This window comes from Cucurbita maxima, unplaced genomic scaffold (assembly GCF_002738345.1).
Source record: "Cucurbita maxima cultivar Rimu unplaced genomic scaffold, Cmax_1.0 Cma_Scf00001, whole genome shotgun sequence".
Lineage (NCBI taxonomy): Eukaryota > Viridiplantae > Streptophyta > Magnoliopsida > Cucurbitales > Cucurbitaceae > Cucurbita > Cucurbita maxima.
This window is the reverse complement of record NW_019272017.1, coordinates 8,311,121-8,322,923: the sequence shown is the minus strand read 5'-3', so window position 1 is coordinate 8,322,923 and position 11,803 is coordinate 8,311,121. Positions and strand designations below refer to the sequence as shown.

Genomic DNA, 11,803 nt, shown 5'->3' with positions numbered 1-11,803 from the left:
AAGGAGAAAAGGGTATGAAATGCAAATTACATGAATGATGATAGGAATGATATGGGAGGCACATGCATGATGCTTACATATATTACCACTCACTCACTCTCGATTATTATTGTTGTTTTTGACTTGGCTCTTGGGGACCCACCACACTATATCTTTAAACACACACACACCTAATCCCTCTAATCCTTTACTACAATCACACAACACTAGAAAAGTCTACATATGTTCAGACAAAACCCTAATTTCAGAAATCCCACTCATTATTTTTGTTGCTTAAAGCTTGCTTGCCCACTTCTCTCCTTATCTTCTCTCTCTCTATTTGGTGTTGTTGTTGTGTGTGTGTGGATCAAAAGGAGAAAGCTTTGAGAGACACAGCTGCCAGCTCCTATCACCAGTAGGCCACTATGTGATACGATCTAAGGGTCACCCAAAACAAAAGGGTTTATGTTATTTGGGTTTCAGGGGGAAAAAAAAAAAAAGACAAGACAAGAGTCTACGCATATGATCATGGATGGTGAAAATGGGATCCGGAGACCTAATTTTCCATTACAATTGTTGGAGAAAAAAGAAGAAGAACACCCATGTTCCACCTCCGCAAACAACGGAACAACGACAACCATATCAACAACGACAACGGTGAATCCGAATCTTCAATCTTCTTCGCCTAAGAAGCCACCTCCCAAAAGGGCTACTACCAAAGATCGTCACACGAAAGTCGATGGCCGTGGCCGGAGGATTCGGATGCCGGCCCTTTGCGCCGCTAGGGTTTTTCAGCTTACTAGAGAGCTTGGTCATAAGTCCGACGGTGAAACTATAGAGTGGCTGTTGCAGCAGGCGGAGCCGGCTGTCATCGCCGCCACTGGTACAGGTACAATTCCGGCTAATTTCACCTCGCTTAATATTTCTCTCCGTAGTTCCGGCTCCACCATTCTTGCTCCTTCTCACCTCCGGACGAGCTATTTCAGTCCCACACAATTCGCCGTCAGAACAAGATCTGATCTTTGGGATAGGAGTAATAATAATAATAATAATAATAATACTCTGGTCGATGATTCCTCTACATTTTTGAATTTCAATTCTCCTAATTACATCAACGCATTCAAGCACGATCAGGGTGGGATTGATGTAACGGACGCTGGAAAGAAACGGCGGCCGGAGCATTCGGAATCGTCATCGGAGAATCCGGTGGGGAATTATTTGGTTCAATCGAGTACCGGGTCGATTCCGGCGGGTCACAGCACTCCGGTGCCGGCAACATTTTGGATGGTGACGAATCCTAGCAATCAAGCGAGTGATCCGATGTGGACATTTCCGTCGGTGAGTAACAGCAGCATGTTCAGAGGGGGAAGCGGAGGTGGTGGCGGCGGGGGGTTTCATTTCATGAATCTTCCACCACCAATGGCTCTTTTGCCAACTGGGCAACAAGTGGGGTCAGGGATCGGGGGTGGTAGCGGTGGTCCGGCGACCGACACCCACTTGGGGATGTTGGCGGCTCTAAGTGCTTATAGGACGATACCGGGTGTGTCAATTTCAGAATCTCCGACAAGAGGAGCGGCGGGTGTTCATCAAGGTGGAAATGAGGCTCATGATTCCACTTCTAATCGTGATCAATCATAGACCCACAACGCATCTCACAAAACGTGTATGCTTGCTGCTTTCAATCCTAATATATACTTTCTTTTCTCTCTACTGATTCATTTTCTTTCTAAATATACATATCATATAAAACAGATTGAGAAGCAAAAACAACAACAAAAAAAAGAGTGATTTTTTTTTTTTTTGTCATTGCTGTTTGTGTACTGAATTTCCTTCTTAAAACTGCATTGTTTTAAAGATGAATTTAGTAGTAATTAAACTATTCCCAAGTTGATATATATCTACATGTTTTTTTTTAATTTCTTTTAATAGAGAGAAAGAATTGGATTATTTTTTGTTTTAAATTTGGGATCTTTGAGAATCTTTGATATGTTGATCGAGTTGGATGAACTGTGTTAAGGTGAACCTATTTGTATTTGATTATGATCGTTGCATAGGCATATTGTTTATTATTATATTTGATTGAGCATTGAGTAAGGTACATATTTGGAACATTTCTTCGAAGCTGTAGCAAGGAAGGGGTTATTATAAATTGAATGAATGGTGAGATGAGAGTGGGCAAGAATATTGATGATGGTCATTGGACCATAGTACTGTCACGGACAATTTATGCATTTATGCACCAACGAAACCATATGACCACTGACAAATTGAATACCGCCCGAGTGAAAACGGCAATTTTTTTTTTCTTTTCTTTTTAAATAACTCAAATTCAGCCTAATATTATAGAGTCCATCCATTACATAAAATAATCAATTTAGAATATGATCCTGATACAATTATTTATGAACTTTGCATAATTTTGTATGATGATGCTATATATTCAACTCTCTCTCAATATTTATACATTAAATTGGGATCCCTAAAATTGTCTTCCTCAAACCAAAATAAAAGTTAAATTAATAAAAATGTGTTTAAAAAATACCATTGAGTTTTCAAAACTTTCATTAATAGACATAATTTTAAAAATATATATATATATACTTTAAACGATTTAGAAAGTTCAAAAGTATTTAGTTAGTACTCTTAAATTTTCAAAAGTAACATTAAAAAGTTTTGAAATAATCTATGAGACTTCGACAATTTCCTTTCATATATTTATAATAAGAAATTTTTTTAATGTTTTTTTTATAAAGGTAAAGAGTGTTACAACTACTTTAAATTTCATGAGTATTTTTTAAATATAGTACCGACACTAAATGTATTTTTTAACCTTTAAATAAGAAGTGGAAGGGTATTAATCAAATTTTTTTAAATGATTAAGAGTTAAAAGATATATATATATATATATATAGATATATATATTTTTTTTTTTTAGATTTTTTTGAAATTTTAAGGTAAACTTTTAAAAATTTAGGATTATTTTTGTTTTAGTTAATTTAGTTAAAAATAAAAAATGCAAATGGGAGAGGGTAAAGAGCACGTGATTACACGGTCAAAGGGCCGAAGCAGACTCATATTGGGCTTTTTCTGCAAAGCCCATATGCAAATAGGCTACGGCTTGGGCTCGGGCTCAGCCTTACCACAGTCTTCTGGCAAGGGCTTTTACAACCTCGTATAGATACACCACAAAATTTCCCCCCACTTCGGCGCTTCTCGTGTTTAGGGCTTTTGATCGAGATCGCGGTCGGGGCTGAAGCCGCTGCAGAGAAGAAATCATGGTGCACGTCTCCTTCTATAGGAACTGTGAGTATACTCAACTCAGCAACTTTCTGAAACTGCATATCTATCCTCGCTTTGTTCATATATATGCTTCCTTTTAATGCCTTTAGTTTTTGGATCTTCTATTTCTCTTGTGCTTTTCATCTGGTTTTCTTTTGCACATGTTAGGCTACTGGGTTAATCCTAGGTTAGATGTAACCAATGCGGAACGTCTGTTTCGGTTTACATGGTCGTGATATTAGAAACCATGGGGCCTCAGATTTCTAGAATTAAATTTATTGTGCTCGAGAATCTTCCCAGTTCTTTCAAAATTTTATTCACTTCATTTTATGATGGTCAATATATGACATAGTAGGTGTTACATTAATTTTTCCAAAAATGTTGCTTTACATAATGTCTGTTTCTTGGTTCTGTTGCTGAGAACCATGATTACTGAATAGTGGCCTCTTTCATTATATAGATGGGAAGACTTTTAAGAAACCTCGACGTCCTTATGAGAAGGAGCGTTTGGATGCAGAACTTAAACTTGTAGGTGAATATGGGCTTCGTTGTAAAAGGGAGCTGTGGAGGGTTCAATATGCATTGAGCCGAATCCGTAATAATGCCAGGATGCTTTTAACTCTTGACGAAAAGAATCCCCGTAGGATTTTTGAGGGAGAGGCCCTGCTTAGGAGGATGAACAGATACGGTCTTTTGGATGAGAGTCAAAATAAGCTCGATTATGTCTTGGCTCTTACTGTCGAGAATTTCCTTGAGCGTCGTCTTCAAACTCTCGTGTTCAAGTCTGGAATGGCCAAGTCTATCCACCATGCCAGAGTGCTCATCAGACAGAAGCATATAAGGTAAAGTGTCTTCTTTCTGCATTGTTGCACTTGTACTTTTTACTCATCAATGTATATCAACAACATCTGTTTGTAGTTATTTTATATAACATACGCTTAAATTACATAGTTGGTTTCAAATATGCTCCTCCGGCTTCAAAAGCTTACTTTTTTACCAATTAGTTGGTTTCAATGAAATTCTGATTTGGCAATTGAGCTTCAGCTATAGACGTTTAGGGATTAAGAGGAAAACGGCAACTGATTTTTCTTGTCTTCGCCCTTTCTTACTATTATTAACCAGCGGAATATGTGATCTTCCAAAATCAGCGGTCAAAAGGTAAGGTAGGTCTTGGAAAATGATCAGATAGCACGAATTAGCTACGCATGTTAAGTATCACCAGGAGGGCTACTGTTAACTAATTCTTGTATTTGTTTATTTCACGGATGAATTTAAGTTTTTTTCCCCTAGACAATTGAGAAGTTCGATTGTTAATTGAAGCATTTATTACAGGGCATAACTGAAACCAACCCTAATATTTATGGGGTATTTTAGGCACTTCAGCATTCTTTTTTTCTTTAGCTGTCTTTAATAGTTTTTGAACCATCTATGAGATTCTTTATGCTGGATAGACAATTGTTGTGCGATGAATATAGACTCTGAAGCTCATGTTTCATCTATTACATTTGGTTCATGTGCATTTTTAGGGTTGGAAGGCAAGTTGTTAACATCCCTTCTTTCATGGTAAGAGTCGATTCCCAGAAGCACATAGACTTCTCTCTCACTAGTCCGTTTGGAGGTGGACGTCCCGGAAGGGTGAAGAGAAAGAACCAGAAGGCAGCTGCCAAGAAGGCCGCAGGTGGGGATGGAGATGAAGAAGATGAAGATTGAGTTTCTGACTTAAAACTCAATCTGAGAAAGTAAAGACTAGCCATTGATCTCAGGTATCTGAGATTAACCTTTATGTCCTATTTCCTCCTCCAGCTAAACCTATCTTAATATTTTTCACTTAGAGATCTTTTTTGTTTTTTGGTGGTGGGACTAGTTGTTTTCGTCGGACTTAGTTGACCTAGTTTTCTTGCCATGATTGGACTTTTTTACTCAAAATTCCTCCGCATCATGAATGTATTGAGTTGATTTGGTCTAATCTAGCAGCTCAGCTTGTTGTATCTAGAAATGTGATCCGTTTCAAGATTTCGATGAATTTTAATTCCTAGGCTCGCGAGCTCTTGAAATTAAAATCTACTTCCAACAGATGAAGGTAGCTAAGGATTAAAACTTTAAAGCATTATTGTTATTTGTCATCACGTCAACATTGATGGATTATTTAAATCTTTTATCAAGTACAGTATCTCAATATTAACATTGTCTCATTCTAGTGTTACAACTGGCTATCATATTTACACTCAACTCACAAGTTTTCACGGGATACTGAAACAAATAAACATTTGGATTATTGAGAATTAGTATCCTAATCAAAGTTATATGTATATATACTTCTCATATCCAGGGTCTTTCAAGAGTGCAATGTGTGTGAGAAGTTTGTTGGAATAAGAATCTACTATGGAAAGGCTCAACAATGAAATTTTCTTTAGGGCCAAGTACTTGTAATATTATTGAATTGGAACACTAATTATATATATATATATATATATATTAGTGTGGAAAATGTTTAAAATTTTTATCTGATAAAGTAATTGAGCATGTTTTTAAAATGCAGAATTTTGTAGATTAATGGCTTATAATATATATCACATAAGAATAAATGTATGGAGTTAAAAGAGTTCACGTGTTAGTAACAGCGAACTGAAGACGATGATATGGAGGAGGAGGAGGAGGGGTAAAAACGTAAATGCACTCGTCCCGACAGGGTGGGCAAAGGGCAGGTATGAAAATATGTGATGAGGATTGGACAATGACATAACATTATTAGGGCCCAATATAACAGCTTGGGCCCAACTCCCACATCCCTATCTCCATTACTTTCTTCCTTCTTTGCCACAATTTTCCTATTTTCAATATATATAAATTATTTCTAACCATTCTTAATTTTTTACCCTCCTAATAATTTACTCTTTTTTATTTATAAGTTTTTAAGTATAATGGGCATTTTATTTGTAATGGATATCGAACTATTTCACATTCTTTTGAAGTTCCTGGTGGTGAACCGACATTGAAGTGTCAAACTTTCCTATGTTCTTAGAGAATATCAACATGTTATCCCTAGAGTAATTTTTTTTTTATCCGTGGACTGACGACCCTTCCACTCAACACCTTTGAATCACTAAAGTCGACTTTCGCCTCTGCTCGACTAGTGGGTCTTGCAGTCAAGCTCCCTTCTACTTTCTACTCGAGGGTCAATCTCCGTCTGGCCCGAATAAACTTTTGCACGCCTCTTAGATGAGAAGTTAGGTAGGTAGGAGTGTAATTTAGAATGAAAGCAGAGGAAACTCAATATAAACAGTAGAGCGCTTCTTCATATTCTACTGTTTATATCTGTATGTAGTTTTTATTCTAACTTCAAATTTAATCTTAAGCCTTAACAGTTCTTGGTATTTATCATCCATGCCGGAGACCGCAAGTCCCAAAGCTTCTGTTTTTATGTTCGCCGGACGGCGTGCAGTTCAGTTGAGACAGGTATTTGAATGGTAAAAGAAAAGAAAATAAAAGAAAATAAAGAGATTGGGTAGCGTTGGAGTGTTGATTTGATTCTAAAATGATTAAAACCAGAGCGAGACGCCCATCAGAGACAGATCTCAGATCAGAGATGATGAGTTCCAAGAGCTGAATACTCTGTGTTTTTTTTTGTTTTTTTTGCTTAGTTTTTGAATTCTTACAACATTGAATTTAGTTGTACCATATAATTTGGTCTACATAAAAAGCTGGGAGTGAAACAAGGTGTAGTAATTGGCAGCCTCATCTTCCAACTCCCACAACGCATCACACAACGCCACTCCATCCACTCCTTCACCCACCACGAACTCACTGTTTGGGATCCCAAGCTCATCATCCGAAGCTTCCAGAAGGTGTCTCATCACTCTCTCTCTTTCACCACCCTCTTCCTCGTTCACAGACGAAGAAGAACAACAACAACAAGAAGCATAATCTTCTACTGATCCACACTCTGCGGTTGCCGCCTCCTCCTCCATCTCCGCCTTCTGGGTGTTGTTCTGTTTTGAAATTGGATGCCATTTTGTGGAACATGGAGAAGAAGAAGAAGAAAAAAAAGAAGAAGAAGAAGAAGAAGAAGAAGATATTTCTTGCTGGAGTGAGCTGATGATCGATGACAAATCCTCAACAGCTTCCTCTTCCTCTTCCTCCAAAAGGGATAGGATTTGGTTGTATGATTTTTGCCGTTTTATCTCTTCCCCCTCGCTCATCTCCTCCATTTGGGCCTCATCCCTTTGTCGTTTGGATGCCATTTTCTCTTCAAAGAAAACCCAAAACAACAGAGAGGATATGAACAAGATGAGGAGAGAGAGTGGAGGATGAGGAAGGTTAAATAGAGGAAGAACAGAGGAAGAAACAGAGCTCGAGGTCAGATATTTTAATACACTTCAAATTCAATGTGGCCTACCGAAGAAAGATGCCAAATTAATTAATATATGTTATTGCGCGCCTCGTGAGTTGTTGCACTTGGACTGACTGAACTACAAAATTTAATTCAAAATTGCGCATATGGATATGGATAAACCCCGAGCTAGGTATGAAGACAACGACAACCGATCTTCAATGAAAAACAGAGTCCTCTGTTCCGAGCTCTACTATATTTCTCTGTTTTTTTTTTTTTTTTTTTCTGTTCATCACCCACAAATTAATTGAATTGAACCCACAATTTGGAGTTTAGGGTTAAAAAAAATCTAAAAAAATGGAGCTACATGGATACAATCAATATTTGACTAAACCAAAAACAGGACAACCAAATGTTTTTTATTACATATTGTGTCGGTTTGTTAAAGAGACAGAGACAAAGACAGACAGAAAATGTTAATTAATGGTCACACGAAACTTCCTAGAGTTCATTAATTCATTGTGATTATGATTAAATAATTTAGGGTTTGGATTAATGAAGGAGGGAAGATTAATAATCAAAAAATGAAGATGGAAGAGAAATGATGAACAGAGTTGGTGGTAAATTACGGCATTGTTGGGATTTGTCAGATTGTGCTTTTAATACATTTTATAATTTCAACATAGCACCATGTGTTAAATCATGTGACTTTATGCTAAAATGTCACATGATTCAAAATATAATAATAATAATAATAATAATAATAATTTCAAAACAATATTACAAATGGGTGTGACATGAAATTGTGAGAGAATTTGGTTGCGACTTTCCATAATGGTGAAGCTATGTATCTCAACCACTCAGCAGGTGGACCCTTCCATTTATTCAACCAATTTTGTTTATTTCATAATCTTCTTCAAGTTCTTATTCTTTTAATTATAACATTTATGAAATTTCCCAAGAAATTAATATACTCAACAAATGCTAAAAGCTTAGAATTAGAAATTAAGAATATTTTTTTAATAAATTATATTCTTGGAATAAATAAATTTGGTTAAAGCTTAGAATTGATTCTATGCTCATCTTTTTGTTTTCTTTTTTTGGTAATTATATTTTATGAAATACTATGGTGTAATGTGTTCAACCACTAATGTGGTCTCTCCTAATTTTGATTTTTATTCCCTTATGCAAATTGTGTGGTTATGAATAAATTTAATTAATCATAATGATTTATTAAATAATACATCATATCTTATCTTAAGAGATCTTGGAAGGCCAAAGTGGTAGTGTTACTTATGTGTAAGCGCATTATTCAATAGCAACCGATAGCGTAGGAAGAAAAAAAAAAACAATAATTATTAAATTAAATAATGTTTGGATTTGTTGGACAATCTTAACCCATAAACATGTTACTCTCTTAAGATTGGTGAGCACCCTTCGTACATGGTCTCCAATGTGGGGTTCAAACTCAAACGATCACGATTCTCTACCGTAATATGATATTTTGAGTATATATTTTTAAGGCTTTGTTCGGTAGACTAGTTTAAAAGTATTTCTTATTTATAAATCTATGGTAGCGATTTCTATTTCTTTGTGAACCAACCCAAAAACATAATGTGGGTGCTAAAGCTCATAAGCTCATACTTCATACCTACCACGCCCAACCCTCCTCACCTGGGTTTGTAGGCTCCGTATAATGCGTACTTTACCAATGTATCCTTCTCCTTAAATCCAATGTTCAGGGTCCTTTTGAAGCTATTAATGAACTATGGTTTGTTGTATTATATTGGGAATTCATGTGAATATGAATTCCTTCACTACAAATATAATCCTATGATTAAATAATGCAACTACAAATTTGTGAAGGGATGGTACTGGAATGAAAATGAAAACAAGTATTCAAATGGTTGAAAAAGAGTAAATTGGAGATTCATTTTAAAATAGTGACAACACATTTAACAGAGATAAATTGTATACGTTTTGTTATCTATAAAAAGGAAAGGTATAAAGTCATAGGAATGACAACTGAAGATGAACTCTAAATTGCATGCTCCAAATGGGTGGACAAAGACAGAGACAGAGACAGAGACAGAGACAGAGACATAAACGTAGGTAAAAAGAAGGGATGTCTACTAATGGGTGGAAACCAAACCAAACCAGTTTGTACGCAAAATCCAACAAAGCTTCCAATTGCCTTTAACATAATACAAACCAAACATAAAGCAAAACCAGAGAGAATTATATGTTTACCCATCGTTTTCCATTATAACTTATTTCAGTTCTTGAATGCTAATGTTCAGAAAACACAACTGAGTCAGCTACCAATCTCTCTCTATGCTACTCAAATTATTAATCTTTCAAATATCTGAACCCAAATTATTGGGGTGAGGGGGATGGCATTTCAAGAAAAATCGAGTCTCCACAGAGAATAAATGTTATATATATATATCTTCTTCTTCTTCTTCTTCTTCTTCTTCTTCTTCTTCTTCTTTTAAGATCTCCTTGCATGGAACATTTTCTATAAAATCTGAATTAAAATCAATTCCTCCCCACGCCTCCCTGCGCACTGCTTCAAAATATGTGAAGAGAGTATGGGAAATAACTGATGACCCAGAATCACGTGTAGAACAACAAACAAAACAGACCCATCTGGAACTGAATTCAAGCCAACTACCAGCACCAATGCAGCAGAGCATAAGCATAACAACAGGTTTCTTAGTTTCAGCATCCCATCACAGCGCAGTTATACACAAAATTAGCAGATGGCTTCCTTGCAAGCAAATCCCACCTTGGAGGGCCTTCACTTGGAACCCATGAATTCAGCTCTATATACCCTTCCCCCATCGCCCTTGGTCCACCAATCACTATTAGCCTATCTCCACAGGCTCTAAACGCAAGCCCCCAACCATTTGTTGAAACTGCTCGTTCAGGCAACCTCCCTACTGTAGACCATACTCTCTTCTCCTTGTCGTATTTCCTCACCTCCATGTCAGTGTGATCTGCAGCATACAGCTCGTTGTTCACCACAGCAAGTAGAGGGGGCGCTTCAGCTGCCGCACTTTCACTATCCCTAACTGCAGCACTCCGCCCAGGTGACATGTTGGGAATTTCAGTCCACTTCCCACTTTCTAAATCGTACTCTTCCCCGCATGTAAGAACCTTCCCCTCACTTCCTCCAACTCCCCCAATCACATAGAATTTATCGTCCATGAACACCCCAGAACACAGCTTCCTTGGTTTGGTCATATTGGGAAGGGTGACCCATGTTTCAGTCTCGGAATTGTAGAGCTCCGCAGTGTTAAGGATGTTGCCTTTGGAATCACACCCACCAGCTAAAATGGCTATCTCCCCTAGACTAGCAGACCCAAACAAGCATCTGGGGTCATTCATACTCACTCCAGGACACCACGAATTTGTCAATATACTATATCTATAAGTGACATGGGAATTTAAATCCTTACCAAAAACAAGAAGATCAGTCCCCACTCCTAAGGATTCCTTATCCGAGCACATGAAACATTCATTAGAATCCATCCTGGGCAAATGCATCCATCTACGCTGAATTGGATCAAAAGCCTCCCACTCGAGAAGATGGCAAGAGAAGTAAACCCAGTGCTCAATCACATGGTTCAAACGCCTCAGCTTGTAGAGCTCCCCACTACGAATTAAGGAACGGAAACTTCGACTCAAGGACGCAATAGAACCATAATCGGAGCGAGAGCAGCGAATTAAGCAGTTAATAGAGTTGTCCCGATCAATGGAAGAGAACAGAGTGGCGGAATCAGAAGTGTTGCCGGAATGGGAGTCGTGATTTGGATGATCCGAGGAAGATCGAGGCCTGACGTTTCTATGAGAAGAAGTGGAGGATGGAAGAAGTGAATGGGCATCATGATCTGATGGGCGTTTGCCATTTCCCATTCCAACCTCGAGTCGACACGTTAAGTTAAAGCAAGCCAACTGAGTTTGGTGCTGGCAAGAGCTTGAGAACACCCTGGACGCTAGAAACGAGCGATCCTCCAACATATCGCTCTCAGATGCAACAAATAAAAAGGGGGGCGAAATTTCAGAGTTCCAATCCGATCCGATGTGTTCTTCCTTCTCTTTCCTAGTCAAAAAAACAAAAATAAGAGAATCCCACAGCTAGAAAGAATCAAAAATCAAAAATCAAAGCCCAGGTTCCACTAAAAAAAACTTGGGGTGTGGGGGGGGGGGGGG

At 37.7% G+C, this 11,803-nt stretch overlaps 4 protein-coding genes across 5 annotated transcripts in view; 2 read left to right on the top strand and 2 right to left on the bottom strand.

Moving 5' to 3' along the window:
* On the top strand, positions 1 to 1,872 carry LOC111485089 (transcription factor TCP15-like). The gene has a single exon (XM_023131794.1). The coding sequence runs from the start codon at positions 445 to 447 to the stop codon at positions 1,615 to 1,617; it is 1,173 nt and encodes a 390-aa protein (XP_022987562.1). The 5' UTR covers positions 1 to 444; the 3' UTR covers positions 1,618 to 1,872.
* Positions 1,873 to 3,157: 1,285 nt separating this feature from the next.
* On the top strand, positions 3,158 to 5,312 carry LOC111485110 (40S ribosomal protein S9-2-like). Its single transcript, XM_023131834.1, has 3 exons — positions 3,158 to 3,282; positions 3,719 to 4,100; positions 4,785 to 5,312. Exons 1-3 carry the CDS (start codon positions 3,255 to 3,257, stop codon positions 4,966 to 4,968), a joined length of 594 nt encoding a protein of 197 aa, XP_022987602.1. The 5' UTR covers positions 3,158 to 3,254; the 3' UTR covers positions 4,969 to 5,312.
* A 1,452-nt stretch (positions 5,313 to 6,764) lies between these two features.
* LOC111485117 lies at positions 6,765 to 7,603 on the bottom strand. Its single transcript, XM_023131845.1, has one exon. The coding sequence runs from the start codon at positions 7,497 to 7,499 to the stop codon at positions 6,948 to 6,950; it is 552 nt and encodes a 183-aa protein (XP_022987613.1). The 5' UTR covers positions 7,500 to 7,603; the 3' UTR covers positions 6,765 to 6,947.
* A 2,228-nt stretch (positions 7,604 to 9,831) lies between these two features.
* LOC111485052 (F-box/kelch-repeat protein SKIP11-like) overlaps positions 9,832 to 11,803 on the bottom strand; it is a 3,191-nt gene continuing 1,219 nt past the window's right edge. For both annotated transcript variants that reach the window (XM_023131752.1, XM_023131745.1), the window contains one exon: positions 9,832 to 11,693. In XM_023131752.1, the coding sequence (XP_022987520.1) occupies positions 10,310 to 11,611 (1,302 nt within the window). In that variant the 5' untranslated portion in view covers positions 11,612 to 11,693 and the 3' untranslated portion in view covers positions 9,832 to 10,309. The remainder of the gene's footprint in view (positions 11,694 to 11,803) is intronic.

Coding starts and splice junctions, on each gene's coding strand:
- LOC111485089 (XM_023131794.1), top strand. CDS start 445: ATGTTATTTGGGTTTCAGGGGGAAAAAAAAAAAAAGACAAGACAAGAG.
- LOC111485110 (XM_023131834.1), top strand. CDS start 3,255: ATGGTGCACGTCTCCTTCTATAGGAACT. Junction 3,283..3,718: donor CGTCTCCTTCTATAGGAACT/GTGAGTATACTC, acceptor TTCATTATATAG/ATGGGAAGACTTTTAAGAAA. Junction 4,101..4,784: donor ATCAGACAGAAGCATATAAG/GTAAAGTGTCTT, acceptor GTGCATTTTTAG/GGTTGGAAGGCAAGTTGTTA.
- LOC111485117 (XM_023131845.1), bottom strand. CDS start 7,499: ATGGCATCCAAACGACAAAGGGATGAGGCCCAAATGGAGGAGATGAGC.